General features: G+C 45.1%; 1 protein-coding gene across 2 annotated transcripts in view; it reads left to right on the top strand.

The window, feature by feature from the left end:
* LOC110511851 (LIM domain-containing protein 1) overlaps positions 1–22705 on the top strand; it is a 35707-nt gene that overhangs the window by 7416 nt on the left and 5586 nt on the right. The window contains exons 2-6 of one of the 2 annotated variants that reach the window (XR_016493379.1): positions 5312–5501; positions 16683–16750; positions 18851–18913; positions 19469–19599; positions 21681–21732. Coding sequence is in view for 1 of the 2 variants with exons in the window: in XM_021592571.3 (XP_021448246.3) it covers positions 5312–5413; positions 16683–16750; positions 18851–18913; positions 19469–19599; positions 21681–21732 (416 nt within the window). In the remaining variant the exon portion in view is untranslated. The remainder of the gene's footprint in view (positions 1–5311; positions 5502–16682; positions 16751–18850; positions 18914–19468; positions 19600–21680; positions 21733–22705) is intronic. The other variant, XM_021592571.3, reaches the window with a different exon arrangement.

Here is a 22705-nt window from a genome sequence, read left to right as displayed (position 1 = left end):
AAGGGTGAGTGGTGGGATAGGACAGAGGGTGGAGGGGATCACTGTCGCCACACACACACACAGATAGTAGAGGTTGAGTGCTTTGTATTGTGTTGTGATTAAGGATGGCTTTCTCCTATCAGGCTATAGTTTGTCTGTTGACTGGACAGTTTACCTTAACTCTTCCCAGAGTTTCTTGGCTTCTGCTTTGGCACTCAATCTGTACCCCTGGCAAGTCCTGCAGGAAGCCTTTGTGTGTGTGTGTGTGCATCTCTCTCTCTCTCTCCTCCCTCTTTATCTCTCTCTGTGTCTGGGCCTGGGGCCTTGCTTTGTGTGTGTGTGTGTGCATCTCTCTCTGTGTCTGGGCCTGGGGCCTTGCTTCAGTGTTTGATTGGTTGTATAAGTAAATGTGTGTTCGTGTAGTGAGAGAATGTTTTTGTGATGTTAGGCTGTTGTTTTGGGTGGGACCAGTGTTGATGTGATTTCATAATGTCCTAGCCTTGGATTCTAATACTGCCATATGATACACACACAAAATAATAACTACCATATGGATATTACTAAGTGCAGTAGTCTTATTTGGCTTCTAACATGACAAGTCAACTACCATAATATCAAGTTCCTGTCAGAGATTGCGGAGGTTTATGAAGAGGCTTGTTGTGAGCCATTGGGAAGCAGTAGAGGCAGACGTTTTGACAGCTGGGCTGGTGTTTGGGGGGTGAGGTGAGGGGGAGGATGGGGGGTGAAGTTTTGGCTCTTGTGTTTTGATTCCATTCCCCCCTCACCCATGCCCTCATAACCGTTAAAGAAAGCACTCCCCTATAAAATCACTGGGGTTTTGGAATATGGGACTGTAATCAGGGAGGAAAATGTTGCTTCTTTACCTAAGAATGTTTGTCCTAAACAGGAACCAGTTTGTTTGGTTGTTTATGTATCCCTCTTACTTTTCAGTGCATTTTACAGTTTCCCATGGCATGTGCATTGCAAACACCAGCTGTGACTTTCAACTCTGGTGGAAAATCATACAATTCTCTGTTTTGAAAAGTCAACCAAGTAAAACCAAAGTTGAGCTAAACAAACCCAACCCTGTTGAGTCCATACAGTAAAACTGACTGTCTGTCAGTCAGTCTAATGATGGATTGAACCTAGAATTCCAGGGGTGAGGCCAGATTTTGGAGGAGAGGAGAGGAGGGGTAGAGGAAGAGGAGGAGGGAGGAACACATGATGAGAGGGGTAGGCCCTTAATCTCCAGACATTGTTATATAAGGGGATAGGCTAGATGTGGCTGTGCTGTAGGCTACAGTGGTTTATTGTAAGGGTTAATTCAATAAGGGCAGGGTTAATTCAATAAGGTGTGTATATAGCTCATTCCTATATTGCTTTACAGTATCAGAGGTATTCCTATATTGTGTTACAGTATCAGAGGTATTCCTATATTGTTTTAAAGTATCATAGGTATTCCTATATTGTGTTACAGTATCAGAGCTATTCCTATATTGTGTTACAGTATCAGAGCTATTCCTATAGTGTGTTACAGTATCAGAGGTATTCCTATAGTGTGTTACAGTATCAGAGATATTCCTATATTGTGTTATAGTATCAAAGGTATTCCTATATTGTGTTACAGTATCATAGGTATTCCTATATTGTGTTACAGTATCAGAGCTATTCCTATATTGTGTTACAGTATCAGAGCTATTCCTATAGTGTGTTACAGTATCAGAGATATTCCTATATTGTGTTATAGTATCAAAGGTATTCCTATATTGTGTTACAGTATCAGAGGTATTCCTGTATTGTGTTAAAAGTATCAGAGGTATTCCTATATTGTTTCACAATATCTGAGAGTCATGATAGACAGGACAAATGGTTTAAAGCCAGTCATAGGTTATAAGGCCAGACTAGAGGACTGTGTTGTAGTTAACAGGAGATGTTGATTCAATTAAGTATATACACTTAAAACAGCCTCAATTCGTTGGGGCATGGACTCTACAAGGTGTTGAAAGCGTTCCACAGGGATGCTGGCCCATGTTGACTCAAATGCTTCCTACAGTTGTGTCAAGTTGGCTTGATGTCCTTTCGGTGGTGGACTATTCTTGAGCATGGAAAAACCCAGCAGTGTTGCAGTTATTGACACAAACCGATGTGTCTGGCACCTACTACCATACCCCGTTCAAAGGAACTTCGATCTTCTGTCTTGCCCATTCTATCAGGTATCAAGGTAAGACCCAAGTGCAGACTGTGTGAAGTAACAATGTTTATTGTAACAACAGGGGCAGACAAACGACAGGTCAAGGCAGGCAGAGGTCGAAAATCCAGAGTAGGAGCAAAGGTACAGGACGGCAGGTAGACTCAGGGATGGGAGGAGTGGTCAGGTGGGTGGGTACAGGGTCAGGACAGGCAAGGGTCCAAAACCAGGAGGACGAGAAAAAGAGAGGCTGGGAAAAGACAGAAGCTGACAGGACGAATGCCGGTAAGCTTGACAAACAGGACGAACTGTCACAAGGACAAGAACAGGTGAAACAGATCAGGCCATGACACATTCACCCTCTGAATAGCACACATACACAATCCATGTCAATTGTCTCAAGGCTTGAAAATCCTCTTTAACCTGTCTCCTCCCTTTCATCTACACTGATTGAAGTGGATTTAATAAGTGACATCAATAAGGGATCATAGTTTTTACCTGGATTCCCCTGGTCAGTCTATGTAATGGAAAGAGCAGGTGTTTCTAATGTGTTGTAAACTCTGTGTACATTCAGTTTATTAGGTACACCCATCTAGTACCGGGTCGGACTCCCCTTTGCCTCCAGAACAGCCTGAATTCTTCGGGCATGGAAACATTGCTCAAGTTATTTCAAGGGACCTACTCGTGTGCCAAGAAAACATTCCCCACACCATTACACCCCCAGCCTGTACCATTAACACCAGGCTGGATGGGGCCATGGAGTCATGCTGCTGACGCCAAATCCTGACTGCCACCAGCATGACGCAACAGGAACCGGTATTCATGTTTTTCACTCCTCAATTGTCTAGAGTTGGTGATCGTGTGCCCACTGGAGCCGCCGCTTATTCTTGTTTTTAGCTGACAGGAGAGGAAGCCCGTGTGGTCGTCTGCTGCATTAGCAAATCCATGACAAGGACTGACGAATTGTGCGTTGCGAGATGCCATTCTGCACACCACTGTTGTACTGCGCCGCTATTTGTGGCCCGCCTCTTTGCTTGCACAATTCTTGCCATCCTCCTTCGACCTCTCATCAACGAGCTGTTTTCTCCCACAGGACTGTCGCTGACTGTTTGTCGCACCATTCTCGGTAAACCCTAGACATTGTCCTGCGTGAAAAGCCCAGCAGACCGGCCGTTCTGAGATACTGGAACCGGCGCGCCTGGCTTCGATGATCATAATATGCTCAAAGTCGCTTAGGTCCCTCGTTTTGCCCATTCGATCAAACAGTAACTGAATGCCTGTCTGCCTGCTTTATATAGCAAGCCACAGCCACGTGACTCAATCCATTTTTGTGAACATGGTGGTGTACATAATAAACTGTGTATAGCTCTATATTGTGTGTATAGCTCTATACTGTGTGTATAGCTCTATATTGTGTGTAAAGCTCTATATTGTGTGTAAAGCTCTATATTGTGTGTATAGCTCTATACTGTGTGTATAGCTCTATATTGTGTGTATAGCTCTATACTGTGTGTATAGCTCTATATTGTGTGTATAGCTCTATATTGTGTGTAAAGTTCTATATTGTGTTTATAGCTCTATATTGTGTGTAAAGCTCTATATTGTGTGTATAGCTCTATATTGTGTGTATAGCTCTATATTGTATGTAAAGCTCTATTTTGTGTGTATAGCTCTATATTGTGTGTATAGCTCTATATTGTGTGTATAGCTCTATATTGTGTTACAAGTATGAAGAGGTGAAACTTAATGTCGTCTCTTGTCTGTGGCTGACAGTGGATGCGTTGCAAATGGTCCCCTATTCCCAATGTAGGGAGTAGAGGAGCATTGGGGATGCTGCCAGTGGGTTAGGGGAGGTGTACAGACGTAGTGCCTGGTGATGTCTGTCTGCAGGAGAGCAGGCCAGAGACAGAAGCTTCTTTGTGAGTGGCCAGGCGAGGCGGTACTGTCCCTGGCGTGGTCTTCGTCCCCCTGGGGAATGTTGTGTGTGTGTAACACACTGTTGTTTCAGCACAGTGCCACGCCATGCTGCTGTGGGCTCATGTTGTTCTGTTACCACATCTCTCTCAGCACACTGCCAACCTCTCAGCTCAGTCAGAAGACCTCAGCACACAAAACACCTCAGAGGACACATGACACGAGCTCTTTCTATTTTCACTGGACTCTTTCTGTCTTTCTTTCTCTCACTCTCTCACACTCTCTATCAGTCTATGGAACTTTCCACCTCTGCTGCCTGTCAGCTGACTAGATTATACTGCATGATTAGCTATGTGTGTGTGTGTACGTTGCTATGCACTGCAGTATGCACATGCATGATTGAAGAGGGTGACAGAACAAACCACTGGCTGTGAAGACCCAACATGATACATTGATCAAGACGTGGCATGTTCTGGGTGACAACCCAATAACAGTTGGCCAATATGAACTACTGAACCTCACCCTCCACAGGTATACATACCAGCTTGGACAGCTCTCCAACTTGCATTACAGTCTCTTACTTTTCTATCCCTTTCTCCTCTGTCCTCTTTCTCTCACCCCTTTCTCTCTCTTTCCTTCTCTTGTCTGTCTGTCTGTCTCTACCACCAACCTCTCACTTCCTGTCCTGTCTGACTGGTGGTCTATAAAGGGGAGGGTGAAAGGGGTGTGTGTGTGTGTGTGTGTGTGTGTGTGTGTGTGTGTGTGTGTGTGTGTGTGTGTGTGTGTGTGTGTGTGTGTGTGTGTGTGTGTGTGTGTGTGTGTGTGTGTGTGCACATGCTGTCTGTCTAGCAGCAGTGTGCAGGGAGCAGCATTTGGTAGGAACAGGTCTTTTATCACTGTGTTCATGTGACAGACTCCTCTAACCCAGAGCCAAACCAAACAAGCAGATTGGAATATATTTCCCCTTTCAATGATACAGCATGGCTAACTCATTTCCTTTGACTGTTGTTAGGCCTTTTTCATTCCATTGTTTGTGACTGGTTTTGTCAGGCTGCTTGTTATGGATCCAGCCTCTTTATTCATGTTATGGAATGTGTACAATTCTAACGTTCTATTCTAACAGGACAACTGCTTAAGACTGAGACAGTAGTGGTGCCAAAGTACATGATGGTGGCACAGTGTGTGTGTGTGTGTTCATGTCTCTGACCTGGCTGTTGTGTTGTGTTCCAGGGAGCTGTGTGAAGTGTAACAAGGCGGTGTACGGAGCCACTGAGGCCTGCCAGGCTATGGGAAGCCTCTATCATGATGTCTGCTTCACCTGCAGCGCCTGCAGTAAGTACTACTACAGTAAACCCTGTCCACCTCACCTACTCTCTCCTTACCTCTTATCATGATGTCTGCTTCACCTGCAGCGCCTGCAGTAAGTACTGCTACAGTAAACCCTGTCCACCTCACCTTCTCTCTCCTTACCTCTAACATGACATACTTCACCTGCAGTAAGTATTACTACAGTAAACCCTGTCCACCTCACCTACTCTCTCCTTACCTCTAACATTACATACTTCATCTGCAGTAAGTACTACTACAGTAAACCCTGTCCACCTCACCTACTCTCTCCTTACCTCTAACATGACATACTTCCCCTGCAGTAAGTACTACTACAGTAAACCCTGTCCACCTCACCTACTCTCTCCTTACCTCTAACATGACATACTTCACCTGCAGTAAGTACTACTACAGTAAACCCTGTCCACCTCACCTACTCTCTCCTTACCTCTAACATGACACACTTCCCCTGCAGTAAGTACTACTACAGTAAACCCTGTCCACCTCACCTACTCTCTCCTTACCTCTAACATGACATACTTCCCCTGCAGTAAGTACTACTACAGTAAACCCTGTCCACCTCACCTACTCTCTCCTTACCTCTAACATGACATACTTCCCCTGCAGTAAGTACTACTACAGTAAACCCTGTCCACCTCACCTACTCTCTCCTTACCTCTAACATGACATACTTCACCTGCAGTAAGTACTACTACAGTAAACCCTGTCCACCTCAATTACTCTCTCCTTACCTCTAACATGACATACTTCCCCTGCAGTAAGTACTACTACAGTAAACCCTGTCCACCTCACCTACTCTCTCCTTACCTCTAACATGACATACTTCACCTGCAGTAAGTACTACTACAGTAAACCCTGTCCACCTCACCTACTCTCTCCTTACCTCTAACATTACATACTTCACCTGCAGTAAGTACTACTACAGTAAACCCTGTCCACCTCACCTACTCTCTCCTTACCTCTAACATTACATACTTCACCTGCAGTAAGTACTACTACAGTAAACCCTGTCCACCTCACCTACTCTCTCCTTACCTCTAACATGACATACTTCACCTGCAGCGCCTGCAGTAAGTACTACTACAGTAAACCCTGTCTACCTCACCTACTCTCTCCTTACCTCTAACATGACATACTTCCCCTGCAGTAAGTACTACTACAGTAAACCCTGTCCACCTCACCTACTCTCTCCTTACCTCTAACATGACATACTTCCCCTGCAGTAAGTACTACTACAGTAAACCCTGTCCACCTCACCTACTCTCTCCTTACCTCTAACATTACATACTTCACCTGCAGTAAGTACTACTACAGTAAACCCTGTCCACCTCACCTACTCTCTCCTTACCTCTAACATGACATACTTCCCCTGCAGTAAGTACTACTACAGTAAACCCTGTCCACCTCACCTACTCTCTCCTTACCTCTAACATTACATACTTCACCTGCAGTAAGTACTACTACAGTAAACCCTGTACCTCACCTACTCTCTCCTTACCTCTAACATGACATACTTCACCTGAAGTAAGTAACCTACCACTTCACCCCCTATATTAATATATATGTATAAGATATATATTTAAAAATATATATATAATTAACATTTTATAATTATTAAAACTATTTTATATATTTTTTCAATGGATGGTAAATCGTATTCTGTGTTAACTTAAACGACTTAAACCAGATATAAAGTATGTAGAAAATATAATGGAGCTATATATTTTTTTATATGATCATCTTTTGAGAACTAAACATTTTAGAACTAACAATCACCGAAATAAAACTAGACAGGGAAAGCCTAAAATTCTAAAAATGTCATGGCATGGGACCCCCATTGATTTTGTTATAACGTTATAGTTACTCAGATAGCATAAGAACTTAGCTAGGAAATTAGCTTTAAAATTGCACATTTGTCTCTCAGCATTTCAATTAAGGCAACCTTCCGCACCTCTCTGATTCAGAGGGGTTGGGTTAAATGTGGAAGACACATTTCAGTTGAATGTATTCAGTTGTGCAGCTGACTAGGTATCCCCTTTCCCATGAAAAAATGTGTAGAATGGCAGGAAATGAGCAAAAAACAACAACATGTTGTCTCTGCAGCCAAGAGGACAGCATCTAAAATTCGGATCTATGGATACCGCGCCATTGGCATCGACCACTACCACTACTACGACCACTACCACCACCACTAGTACGACCACTACCACTAGTACTACCACTACTACGAACATTACCACTACGACGACTACCACCACCACTAGTACGACCACTACCACTAGTACTACCACTACTACGACCACTACCACCACCACTAGTACGACCACTACCACTAGTACTACCACTACTACGAACACTACCACTATGACGACTACCACTACTACGACACTATCACGGCCACTACCACGACCACTACCACGACCACGGACACTACCACTACTACAACCACTACCACTACCACTACTACGGCCACTACCACTACTACGACCACTCCACTACTACAACTACGACCACAACTACAACCACGACCACTACTACGACCACTACCACTACTACGGCCACTACCACTACTACGACCACTACCACCACCACTAGTACGACCACTACCACTAGTACTACCACTACTACGAACATTACCACTACGACGACTACCACCACCACTAGTACGACCACTACCACTAGTACTACCACTACTACGACCACTACCACCACCACTAGTACGACCACTACCACTAGTACTACCACTACTACGAACACTACCACTACGACGACTACCACTACTATGACACTATCACGGCCACTACCACGACCACTACCACGACCACGGACACTACCACTACTACAACCACTACCACTACCACTACTACGGCCACTACCACTACTACGACCACTCCACTACTACAACTACGACCACAACTACAACCACGACCACTACTACGACCACTACCACTACTACGGCCACTACCACTACTACGACCACTACCACGACCACTACTACGACACTACCACTACTACAACCACTACCACTACCACTACTACGGCCACTACCACTACTACGACCACTCCACTACTACAACCACTACCACTACCACTACTACGGCCACTACCACTACTACGACCACTCCACTACTACAACTACGACCACAACTACAACCACGACCACTACTACAACCACAACTACAACCACGACCACTACTACGACCACTACCACTACTACGACCACTACCACTACTATGACACTATCACAGCAACGACCACCTCCACTAGCACTACTACGACCACTACCAATACTGCGACCATTACCATTTACTACGACCACTACAATGACCACTGCCACTACTACGACCACTTCCACTACTACGACCACTACTACTACTATGACCACTACCACTACTACGACCACTACCACGACCACTACCACTTCCACTACTACGACCACTTCCACTACTACGACCACTACTACTACTATGACCACTACCACTACTACGACCACTACCACGACCACTACCACTTCCACTACTACGACCATAACCACTACTACAACCATTACCATGACCACTACTACGACCACGACCACTACTACGACCAATACCATTACTACTACACTATCACGGCTACTACCACAACCACGGCCACTACCACTACTACGACCACTGCTACGACCACTATCACTACCACTACTACGACACTATCACGGCCACTACTACGGCCACTACCAGGACCACGGCCTCTACCACGACCACTACTACTACGACCACTTCCACAACTACGACCACTACTACTACCACTATCACGACCACTACCACTACTACGACCACTTCCACTACTACGACCACTACTACTACCACTACCACTACTACTACCACTACTACGACCACGACCACTACTACGACACTATCACGGCCACAACCACGGCCTTTACCACTACCACTACTACGACCACTACCACTACTACTACCACTATGACGACCACTACCACTACTACGACCACTTCCACTACTACGACCACTACTACTACCACTACCACTACTACGACCACTACTACGACACTATCACGGCCACTACCACAACCACGGCCTCTACCACTACCACTACTATGATCACTACCACTACTACGACCACTACTACGACCACTACCACTACTATGACCACCACGGCCACTACCACGACCACTACTGCGACCACTACCACGGCCACTACCACGACCACTACTGCGACCATTACCACAACCACTGCTACAACCACTACCACTACTACGACCACTACCACTACTACGACCACTACCACTACTACGCCCACTTCCACTACTACGATCACTACCACTACTACAACCACTACCATGGCCACTACTATGACCACTACCACTACTACGCCCACTTCCACTACTACGACCACTACCACTACTACAACCACTACCATGGCTACTACTCACTCACTCTTTCCTCACCTTCTGTGTACATGCATGTAAGCACGTGCGTGCGCACACACACACACACACACGCACTAACAAACACACACACACACACACACACACACACACACACACACACACACTGTTGGGCAGATAAAGGACAACACAGGGTGTGTTAATCAGCGAAGGTAGAGCATGAGCTTTCAGGTCAGGGGTCAGGAGGACTCACACTGCCCTCTAATGGGCATGGGCAGAGGTCAGAGATCATCTCCACAGGGGGATTTTAATTGGTCGACTCATCTATAGATACCAGAGCAGCAACCATCTGGACAGGATGGCTCTGGAATCCCTCTGAAGTTCTAGTAAGGAGATCACAGTGAAAACACAAGCTCATCTATGAGAGAAGCCAAGGTCATGGGAGGTGAGGAGACAGACAGGCAAGGGCAGGGGGGAGCAAATTTGGTGCAGCCAGGGAACCATCCAAGCTGAACATCACTAAATCAGTGAGACACTGAACCATAAAGTTGGTGAACTACTGAATCACTGATTCTAAGAATCGCTGAGTAACTGAATCACATCGATTGATTTGATGAATCAATGAGCCACTAAACTGCAGCTGCGGTGTTCTAGCTTCATGTCCCAGGGTCTGTGTGTTCTGATGTGGCATTCTCTTCTCTTTGTGTGGGCTGAAGGAGAGACTGACACACCCTGAAACTAAACACCACAGTTCCTGGGTTGTAATCATGGAGCTGACGGTGTGTGTATATGTGTGCAGTATTGCGTGTGTGTGTGCCTGGGGCAGGGGATGAGTGTCGGAGAGATGATGTGACAGTTCCATTTAGTAGAACAGGAACTCAGCATACAATACAACTCATAGCAACATGATCTGACATGAGCTGCATGGGAGCCTGTTCAACACACTGGGTGGACTAGGTTAGGGATTCCCAAACTCAGTCCTGGGGCCCCCACATCTGGGTGCACGTTATGGTTTTTGCCCTAGCACTACGCAGCTGATTCAAACTACCAACTGATCATTACGTTTTGATTATTTGAATCAGCTGTGTAGTGCTAGGGCAAAAAACAAAATGTGCACTCAGTGTCACCTAGAACCGAGTTTGGGAAACCCTTGACTAGGTGACTAGTGTGTGTGTGTGTGTGTGTGTGTGTGTGTGTGTGTGTGTGTGTGTGTGTGTGTGTGTGTGTGTGTGTGTGTGTGTGTGTGTGTGTGTGTGTGTGTGTGTGTGTGTGTGTGTGTGTGTGTGTGTGTGTGTGTGTGTGTGTGTGTGTGTGAGGCACTAAAAAGAAGAGCCACGGAATGGATAGAGTTAGGGAGGCTGGTAGTATCTAAACTGGGGGGAGTTAGGTAGATACACACTGACTACATACCGCCCATACCCTTCTCCATCTGAGGGCACAGAGGCTGCGGCCGGCACCACAGGGAGAGGGACCGGGCCGGGGAGGAATGCATGCGTAGGGGGCCTCCGGGTGGGAATCCGAGGAGAGGACACAGACTGGTGTTATGCCAGCTGGACCCAGGGAGGTAGGGGTGCACGGGGCAGGACAGGAGGACCATTCAGAACTACCTACCACCCACTTTCAAGTTCCACCTACGCCGGAACACACACACACACACACAGACACACACACACACAACAACGGTCTTGTTAAGCAGACTCTCCCTCCCCCTTAACCCATCTACCACCTTCATGGTTCTTTTGTTGCATAACAGAATCTTTATTACCCTAAACTTAAAATACTTAAAGGGGAAGGCAGGGGGGAGGTATTGGGGAGACTGGGGGTGCAACCTTTGTTATGTAGGAGGATAGTTCAAGCTGCATGTATAAGACAGAAGACGCTAAAAGCAGCTATTTATTGACTCTTCTAGAACGGTCACAAGCATGCCTGTTTAAAGCACCAGCACACAGCAGCCCAAAACACCATTCAACCCGCTTCAGAACTCCCCTTCACCCAGGGGAGATGTGGGCTTGTTTGTAAAAGAGGAGAAGGGCTTCCAGGTCTATTAAAGTTGGCTATAGAGTGGGCTTCCAGGTCTATTAAAGTTGGCTATAGAGTGGGCTTCCAGGTCTATTAAAGTGGGCTATAGAGTGGGCTTCCAGGTCTATTAAAGTTGGCTATAGAGTGGGCTTCCAGGTCTATTAAAGTTGGCTATAGAGTGGGCTTCCAGGTCTATTAAAGTGGGCTATAGAGTTGGCTTCCAGGTCTATTAAAGTTGGCTATAGAGTGGGCTTCCAGGTCTATTAAAGTGGGCTATAGAGTGGGCTTCCATGTCTATTAAAGTTGGCTATAGAGTGGGCTTCCAGGTCTATTAAAGTGGGCTATAGAGTGGGCTTCCAGGTCTATTAAAGTTGGCTATAGAGTGGGCTTCCAGGTCTATTAAAGTGGGCTATAGAGTGGGCTTCCAGGTCTATTAAAGTTGGCTATAGAGTGGGCTTCCAGGTCTATTAAAGTTGGCTATAGAGTGGGCTTCCAGGTCTATTAAAGTGGGGTATAGAGTGGGCTTCCAGGTCTATTAAAGTGGGCTATAGAGTGGGCTTCCAGGTCTATTAAAGTTGGCTATAGAGTGGGCTTCCAGGTCTATTAAAGTGGGCTATAGAGTGGGCTTCCAGGTCTATTAAAGTTGGCTATAGAGTGGGCTTCCAGGTCTATTACAGTTGGCTATAGAGTGGGCTTCCAGGTCTATTAAAGTTGGCTATAGAGTGGGCTTCCAGGTCTATTAAAGTTGGCTATAGAGTGGGCTTCCAGGTCTATTAAAGTTGGCTATAGAGTGGGCTTCCAGGTCTATTAAAGTGGGCTATAGAGTGGGCTTCCAGGTCTATTAAAGTTGGCTATAGAGTGGGCTTCCAGGTCTATTAAAGTTGGCTATAGAGTGGGCTTCCAGGTCTATTAAAGTTGGCTATAGAGTGGGCTTCCATGTCTATTAAAGTTGGCTATAGAGTGGGCTTCCAGGTCTATTAAAGTGGGGTATAGAGTGGGCTTCCAGGTCTATTAAAGTGGGCTATAGAGTGGGCTTCCAGGTCTATTAAAGTGGGCTATAGAGTGGGCTTCCAGGTCTATTAAAGTGGGCTATAGAGTGGGCTTCCAGGTCTATTAAAGTGAGCTATAGAGTGGGCTTCCAGGTCTATTAAAGTGGGCTATAGAGTGGGCTTCCAGGTCTATTAAAGTGGGCTATAGAGTGGGCTTCTAGGTCTATTAAAGTGGGCTATAGAGTGGGCTTCCAGGTCTATTAAAGTGGGCTATAGAGTGGGCTTCCAGGTAGTCTATGACAATAATCTGTTGGTCAAGACAAAGGGCTGTTAGAAGGAGCAACGAAACCAGAAGGTGAGTAGAGACAGCAAAGCTCCAGCAGGCCGCTAAAGACCAGAGTAGGTGAGAATGAGAGTGAAGGTTTGTAGGATATTACACATCTCAACCTCAGCAGCAGATCAGCAGACTGGACGGCTGGGAAGTGCACTGGACAGGAAATGACATGGGCAGGAAGTGGTTTTGGTCGCCGTGACGTCTAAAATATTTTTGGCACCTTGAATTGTAATGTTTTACTTTCCTTTTAAGACCTTTATTTATTTTGCACTTTCATTCTCATTCAAATACTCATCATGCTCACAACTTTGGACCAGAGAGAAGGGAACACCTTTAATACCAGCAGGACTAGAGATATTTGCGTCTCAGTAAGTGTTGTCTTTGTCTCCCTCAATAAAGAGGCCCTGTTCTCACAAACGTAGAGTCTAAATCTGCCCTCACGACACACAGTTAGGCAGTCATCTCCCAGCTTTTCCCAGTGGAACTTGATTCGGCATGATTTGATCAAGCGGAGAGTAGCATAGTGCGTGTGTGGACTAGAGCATCTGGCTGAGGTGAGAATGGAGGGGATGTGTTTTTCTGTGGGAACAGAAGTGTAATTGTTGTGTCCTGAGCCCAACCAATCCCAACCCAACTTACAACATCAGCCTCTCCAATTAATATTCTGCCGTTATAGAACACAAACATGGATTGGAGGTGACGTTAGTGATCTGAAAACTGCTGCGGTTTGAATGCTGGCACTCTTAGATGGTGGATAGTTTGTGAAGCTGAAACACCCTACCCTGTCCCTACACTCTACATCTGATGAATGTGATTGAGGTAAGGGAGGAGTTCGCTGTGAGTAACAATTTCCTCCAAATAAACACTTCTAGGCCCTATTGGACACATGATGTTGTGCTGGGAAATAAGTATTAGAAAGGATTCAACTAAATGAACCTTAATTCACATGTTTTTTGTGAACCATTACAGCTTTTCTAAGGAAGAGTGGGTTATGGGTATTATGAATGTACTAGTGCTTATAGTACAGTAATAGACAGGCTTATAAATAATTCATGAAAGGTGTTGGAGAAGTGGACATATAGATCTTAGAATCAACCTTGAGGTATTAAAGAACGTTTTCACTAGAAAACAGCCCAGGCCTGTGTGCGTTTTCTGTCTCTGAGGCATTTATTATTTATATTATGGGGGACAGAGTCATCATTCTTCTGGAACTCTGTCATTACTGTCAGCACAGTCTTCTTCTGCCATTCATTCATCTTATCTTCTCGCAAGGCTCCCTGCCTTTTCTCTCTCTCTCTCTCACTCTGTCTCTCTCTCTCTCTCTCTGTGTTCATCCCCCATTCCATCCATCACTCTTTTCTTCGTTCCTGAGGGAAATGAAGGGGAAAATAGGGTTATTAAATTGTGATTATTCAAGGGACAGTTTTGCACCTTTTCCTGATGCAGAGATGGTTGTCTTGTTGTTGTAACGATTGCCTTTCTGACCTTGATATTGTCAGTTTATCCCTCTGAAGTACAGGCAAGATAGGCATGTCATATGGCACTTATTACAAAGGAATGTTACATTCCATTCAAATCAGTTCAATGTAATTCAATTAAAGGTTGTACATGATAAGACCGTTAGTTCCGAGTTTTGTAAGGAAGCTTGGCCAGTTCTATAATGCTACTGAATGCGCAGGTTTAAAGCCTTGATAGAAGTACAGTACAGGATGTCTCATTGTTTGGCTCTATCCATGTCCGTAAGAGGATCAAACCCTTTCAGATGGCTGCTGTGGGCTTTCATGAGCTCTACTGTGATTTAGTGTCTATTGTTGTTACCCCTGAGAGGGTCCCACATGGCGTTAGATGTTTTTAGGATAATGTGGGTTCTAGGTTTATCACGGATTTAGAGTTAAAGTACCAAAGAGGAGGAATCAGTGGAAAGTCTTATTTTTCATTATTTTCCCTGGGGGGAGGGGTCTCTAGGGTCATGTTCTGTAGGGGAGAAAACCTTAACTCTGGGAAACAGGAAGGTACTACCTGAACTTCAGCGTTCTTATTGGACAAAACTACCTGAACTGTCAGTAAGAACACACATGTTCATTTTCCATTGCAAAAGGTTTTGCTACAGTGTGCCCTAGCTGTTTGTCTGAACTCTGCTGCCTCCTCAATACCATGATCAGGTCACCACTGGTATCATTGCAACCGGTGCTCTGCTCTTCTCTCCATCCCAGGCCTGTTGTGTTAAGACCCCCATTCCCTCAGCCAGCCATTTTCTGACATTGAGACCTGTGAATTAAACATATTAGTTCTTAATCGGTTAGTGATTATTTTAGCAGTTAGTGATTGTTTTAGCACCATCTCTCTACTCGCCTTTCAACATTTTTTATTAGTCTAACGTGTGTAGCTAATGGCTCTGTGGCAGACAGGAGATTAAGGCTACCATTCACTAGTGTTAACCCCTCCCCCGTCCCTCCTTCACCTCCTCCCTGAAAATGTGTGGAATGTTTCCCCTTCCTGTGGGATGGAGGGAGGGGAGGGGAGAAGGGGGTATATTATGGGGGATTCAGACAGACAGACAGGAAGTGTTCTCGGTGTGTGGAGCGATCTTGGAGAGAACAGACAGAAAGCAGGAAAGAAGAAGAGCTAGCACTGCCTCTGGGCCTGAGGCCTGGGTCTCAATTCAATTCAAGGGGCTTTATTGGCATGGGAAACATGTGTTAACATTGCCAAAGCAAGTGAGGTAGAAAATATACAAAAGTGAAATAAACAATCAAAATTAACAGTAAACATTACACATATAGAAGTTTCAAAATAATAAAGACATTACAAATGTCATATTATATATATATATATATATGTATATGTATATGTATATATATATAAAGTGTTGTAACAATGTACAAATGGTTAAAGTACACAAGGGAAAATAAATGTCTGTCTCTCTCTCTCTCTTTGCCACGTGAAGCAAACCATTAGAGAACTCTGTTTTAATCAGTTACGCTCTGTTTAGTCATTGTATTCAATCACACCATTTTCCCCTCATGTGCTAGTGATTGTCTCAGCGAGGCCCCAGATGTGTTCCCTGTAGTTTCCAGTGCAGCAGAAAGCTGTCCAACCAGGCCAGTCTCTCCCTGAAGCAGATTAAATCAAGAGGCTGCTACAGTATTAGACTCAGTGTTTATTTGAGTTGGTGTCTGGGAATTAGCAAGACTTAATGGATTCTGTCTGACGTTCTGGAGCCTTTGAACTGAAATAAGTTACCACAGCGCTTAGGAGAGATGTATAGGGCTCATTAGCCTGGTCCCAGATCAGTTTGTGCGGTCGAATAGATCTGAGATCAGGCTAGGATTTCATATGGAGTTCACACATCTCTCCAAATACTCCCAGATTCCTCCCGTGTGATCTGCTGCAATTTGGAAAAAGTCATATTTGGTCTAATCATGGTCAGACAGTTTGATCTCATGGTTGGGCCCAGCCCAAATTGTTCAGTGTTGTTTCAGTTAAGTTTACTCTAAAAGCCCATCTCTCTGTTCTTCGTCCCAGGCAGAAGGCTACGGGGGAAAGCATTTTACTACGTCGGTGGGAATGTGTTCTGTGAAGAGGACTTTCTGGTAAGTAGTCCGTCTGGATACTGTATCTAGAACCCTGCATAGTTTAGCAGTACAGTGGGGCAAAAAAATATTTAGTCAGCCACCAATTGTGCAAGTTCTCCCACTTAAAAAGATGAGAGAGGCCTGTAATTTTCATCATAGGTACACTTCAACTATGACAGACAAAATGAGAAAAAAAAATCCAGAAAATCACATTGACTGTCCACAACCTCAAACAATCACACTCCAAACTCCACTATGGCCAAGACCAAAGAGCTGTCAAAGGACACCAGAAACAAAATTGTAGACCTGCACCAGGCTGGGAAGACTGAATCTGCAATAGGTAAGCAGCTTGGTTTGAAGAAATCAACTGTGGGAGCAATTATTAGGAAATGGAAGACATACAAGACCACTGATAATCTCCCTCGATCTGGGGCTCCACGCAAGATCTCACCCCATGGGGTCAAAATGATCACAAGAACGGTGAGCAAAAATCCCAGAACCACACGGGGGGACCTAGTGAATGACCTGCAGAGAGCTGGGACCAAAGTAGCAAAGCCTACCATCAGTAACACACTACGTCGCCAGGGACTCAAATCCTGCAGTGCCAAACGTGTCCCCCAGCTTAAGCCAGTACATGTCCAGGCCCGTCTGAAGTTTGCTAGAGAGCATTTGGATGATCCAGAAGAAGATTGGGAGAATGTCATATGGTCAGATGAAACCAAAATATAACTTTTTGGTAAAAACTCAACTCTTCATGTTTGGAGGACAAAGAATGCTGAGTTGCATCCAAAGAACACCATACCTACTGTGAAGCATGGGGGTGGAAACATCATGCTTTGGGGCTGTTTTTCTGCAAAGGGACCAGGACGACCGATCCGTGTAAAGGAAAGAATGAATGGGGCCATGTATCGTGAGATTTTGAGTGAAAACCTCCTTCCATCAGCAAGGGCATTGAAGATGAAACGTGGCTGGGTCTTTCAGCATGACAATGATCCCAAACACACCGCCCGGGCAACGAAGGAGTGGCTTCGTAAGAAGCATCTCAAGGTCCTGGAGTGGCCTAGCCAGTCTCCAGATCTCAACCCCATAGAAAATCTTTGGAGGGAGTTGAAAGTCTGTGTTGCCCAGCAACAGCCCCAAAACATCACTGCTCTAGAGGAGATCTGCATGGAGGAATGGGCCAAAATACCAGCAACAGTGTGTGAAAACCTTGTGAAGACTTACAGAAAACGTTTGACCTCTGTAATTGCCAACAAAGGGTATATAACAAAGTATTGAGTATTGACCAAGTATTGACCAAATACTTATTTTCCACCATAATTTGCAAATAAATTAATTTAAAATCCTACAATGTGATTTTCTGGATTTATTTTCTCATTTTGTCTGTCATAGTTGAAGTGTACCTATGATGAAAATTACAGGCCTCTCTCATCTTTTTAAGTGGGAGAACTTGCACAATTGGTGGCTGACTAAATACTTTTTTGCCCCACAGTATGTGAATAGGGTATTATCTTTCTGACAGCAGATATGTGTCTTCCACCATGTGCTACTGTGACTATATGTGACCGGGACCTGTGGACTCCTGATTATAGTTTACATTTGATTTCTTCACCTTGTGGCCCAGGTTCAAGTTTCTAAGCGATTCTGGATCAGTTTACTCCTGTAGGGGCATTAGGGAGTGGAGTTGGGTAACTGGAGCTTGTACTTATCCATGTTTTAGAGGCATACGCCCCTGGGCATTGCACAGTGACACCTTATATAAAGAAGGACAAGCAGGAGGACCCATGTTTACCTCAGCTGCCCTGTCACAACAACACGCTCCATTACATTACAGTTTGTCTGTTACTAGTCGATTCATTCAGTTATCCTACTGTCTCTGTGCTGGTAATGAGTCTAACTTATCTCGCCTGGTATTAGAGGACTATTTCTGGACATGGTTGTGTTTATCCCTAATTAAACATTAAGTTGATATGGTAGAATTCCCCCATGTATCATATGAGGTGGACTGGGCTCATATGAGAAGAAGACTAGGAGTCAGTCTAAGATGCCAGCAGTTTTCTATGAGATGATGTAGCAGCCGTAACCTCACTGTCCTCCCCTCTCCTCTGCCTGTTCCAGTATTCTGGATTCCAGCAGTCTGCAGACAAGTGTAACGCATGCGGACATCTGATCATGGATATGGTGAGTGTTTCTGCTGCCTGTGTGTGTGTGTGTGTGTGTGCGTGCTTGCCCTCCATCAGTGTGCTGGGCAGCAGAAACATAGAGTCACTCCTCCTTCAGAGAACTTCCTGTGGTTACATCTGGAGAAAGCTTAGGAGGAAGTGGTGGTTTCAGGACAGGCACACACACACACACACACACACACAAACACACACTCTAGGGTAAAACCAGGACACATAGAGAGAATATAAAACCCAAGGCCAGTAGTCATCAGGTATAGTAACACATGAAGGATTTACCATGACATGGCTTTACATGGCTTTACACATGTTAACCATACATAGCTGTAGCAGGGGGGGCATTGACATTCTCTCTCTCTCTCTCTCTCTCTCTCTCTCTCTCTCTCTCTCCCTCACCCCTTCTCTCGGTCTCTCTCTCCCTCTCCATCCCTTTCTCTCTCTCTCCCTCTGCCCTTCTCTCTTTCTGTCTTTCTCCCTCTCCTCTCTTTCTCTCTCCCCTTCTCTTTCTCTCTCTCTCTCCCCTCCCTTTCTATCTCTCCCCCCTCCACCTCTATAGATCCTGCAGGCCCTTGGGAAGTCCTACCACCCTGGCTGTTTCCGTTGTGTCATCTGTAACGACAGTCTGGACGGAGTGCCCTTCACTGTGGACACAGAGAACAAGATTTACTGTGTCAAAGACTACCACAGGTATGTGGGTACAACCATTATGAACACTGCCAAACATAAACATATTAGTTGAACTGGCGCTAACAATAAGGCCAGAAGTCATGTTGCTATAACAGAAGTCAGCGGCAGTTCCAGCAGAATCAGGTTTTTGCCAGGTGGAGAGGAAGGGGGAGAGAGGAGATGTTAGGTAGGAAGAGCAAAGGGAGTAGCAGCATGGGGTCACCTCAGTCAAGCACAACAGACTCACTGAATCAGGAATCTGGTCACAATGGAATCCACAGCAGCCGGCCAGGCCAGACCAGGGCAACCACCCAGTATACTGACAGAACCATGTGGAAACTAAGAGCCATGGGCCTTATGTTAGAGCAATCAGAGCTCACTGTACTGAAGCCACCAGATGTCTTTTCCAGCCTATTCATGATGAATTGTCACTACCATTCATTCTCTAGCATACTGTTGCTTTGATTAAAGGGATAGTTCACCCAAATTACAAAATGACACATTGGTTTCCCCAATCTATAGGCAGTCTATGGACAAGGAATGACATCAATCAATGCTTTTGTTTAGTTTCCCTGGCACTGCTTCCACATGCTAACATTTTAGCATTCATGACGCCAATCCCATTGAAGTCATGAAACCGATATTTGCATTTTTCGTGCATTATGTCCAAATCATCATTTGGCTCCCGAGTGGCGCAGCGGTCTATGGTACTGCATCTCAGGGCTAGAGACATCACTACAGACCGTGGTTCGATTCCCGACTGATCACAACCGGCCGTGATTGGAAGTCCCGTAGGGTGGCGCACAATTGGCCCAGCATCGTCCGGGTTTGGCCGGGGTAGGCCGTCATTGTGAAGAAGAATTTGTTCTTAACTGACTTGCCCAGTTAAATAAAGGTTCAATAAAAATGTAAAATAAAAAAGTGGCTGTGAAGCTCAACATTTACATTTATATTTTAGCGACTTACAAGAGAAATTAAGTTCAAGTGCCTTGCTCAAGGTCACACCACCAGATTTTTCACCTAGTCGACTCGGTGATTCGAACCAGCATCCTCAACAAAGTCACTTATAGATGCTGTGAACATGATGCCCAAAAAATGCTAATGCTAATTGGTCACATGACATGAATAGTATTTGTGCCACAAATGCTAAAATGTTAGCATGTGGAAACCGTGTCAATGAAACTAAACCAAAGCATGGATTGCTGTTATACCTTGTCCATAGACTGCTTACAGGATAAGGAAACTATGTGTAATTTTGTAATTTGGGTAAACTATCCTTTAAACGCAAATCAAAGTCCGTGGTATTACTCTGGGCTATTAACACAATAATACTCTTATAAATACTGCACAGAGTCCAGGAAAAACAGGAATTTAATACGGATACCCTATTACGCATATATCTAGGACAAGAAATGTGTGTGGTTTCTCAATCAGACCTAGTCATGCCCACTACACTGAGAGGGCCTTTGTTTTACAGACTCAGACATTCAGGTGCCAGCCAGCTGCACACGGTGTGTGCGTCTGTTTGTGTGGGGAAAGAATGAATGTATTTTTCTGGATTGGTTGAATCACGTGTGAGGCTGAGCCAGCACATCTGCAGACCTGGAGACTCACCACCTCTCCTTAGCAGTCTCAACGCTGTCATACACACACACACTGAAGGGGAGAGACGGGGCAAAGGAGAAGAGACGGGGCAAAGGAGGAGAGACGGGGCAAAGGAGGAGAGACGGGGCAAAGGAGGAATGACGGGGCAAAGGAGGAGAGACAGGGCAAAGGAGGAGAGACGGGGCAAAGGAGGAGAGACAGGGCAAAGGAGGAGAGACGGGGCAAAGGAGGAGAGACGGGGCAAAGGAGGAGAGACGGGGCAAAGGAGGAGGGAAGGGGCAAAGGAGCAGAGAAGGGGCGGTGGGACTGGTGAAAGAGAGGAAGAAGGGTTAGAAGTATTAACCAGAAAAAAGATTAACAGATACAAGTGCTGTATCTATATCAAGCCTGGTGGTCTTTCTGTAGGGAACCAATATAAACCAGACATATATTTTCAGTCTGAAACTGTTATTATTTTTATCAATTGATTTATCTTTGTTGTTCCCTCGTTTTCTCAGGGTCTTGGCCCCCAAATGTGCAGCATGTAACCAGCCCATTCTGCCTTCAGAGGTAAGCTCTCTTTGAACACAACATCTTCAAGTAATAGCCTAAGGACTTACATGTATACAGCCATAAAATAGGTGTTTTTCTGATCATCTGCATGTCATGTATGATAAAAATACCAAATTGATCGGTTGACTACTAGTATAATGAACAGGGCCTGGAATGGTTCCTGTCTGCAAAGTGATTTCAACAGGAAGAACTCCTGTCCATAGTAATGATGAATGATAATCAAAATGTCCAGGCATATATTATGGTTTACGATGCAAACACTTTCAGTCCCATCCCATGTCAGTATAGACAGTCACATTGCAACCTCTGACCTGATTCCCTCAGGGTAAAGGTTGATAACCAACCCCAGTGTTGAACCTGAGACAGGAGCCAGATGTGAGGAGAGAGTTCCTCTGGCATAGCAAACGATCAAGTATCCTACTGAGGCAGTAGAAAACGATCAAGAATCCTACTGAGGCAGTAGAAAACGATCAAGTATCCTACTGAGGCAGTAGAAAACGATCAAGTATCCTACTGAGGCAGTAGAAAACGATCAAGAATCCTACTGAGGCAGTAGGAAACGATCAAGTATCCTGAGGCAGAAGCAAACGATCAAGTATCCTGCTGAGGCAGAAGGAAACGATCAAGTATCCTACTGAGGCAGAAGCAAATGATCAAGTATTCTGCTGAGGCAGTAGAAAACGATTAAGGATCCTACTGAGGCAATAGCAAATGATCAAGTATGCTACTATCCTAGGTCAGGCTCTAGTGCCGGAGAAGGAGGAAGGGGTGTGCTGTGTTGTAACATGTTGCACATGAGCAGGTATCCCTTTAAGCAGTTGTTTGGATGTAGAGGGACTTGAAAGGGATCTCAGGCATGATGATCAGCTTTCCCTCTTTAAACATTTGGAACTCGTCTCTGAAGTCTCGGTCTGTAATGAACATGATGGGAGACAGAGAGCTGGTTTCAAGCGCAGGGCGCAGCAGGTGT

Source organism: Oncorhynchus mykiss, chromosome 3, assembly GCF_057628025.1.
Source record: "Oncorhynchus mykiss isolate SJ-2025 chromosome 3, ASM5762802v1, whole genome shotgun sequence".
Taxonomy (NCBI): domain Eukaryota; kingdom Metazoa; phylum Chordata; class Actinopteri; order Salmoniformes; family Salmonidae; genus Oncorhynchus; species Oncorhynchus mykiss.
This window is presented reverse-complemented; position numbering and strand designations above follow the sequence as displayed.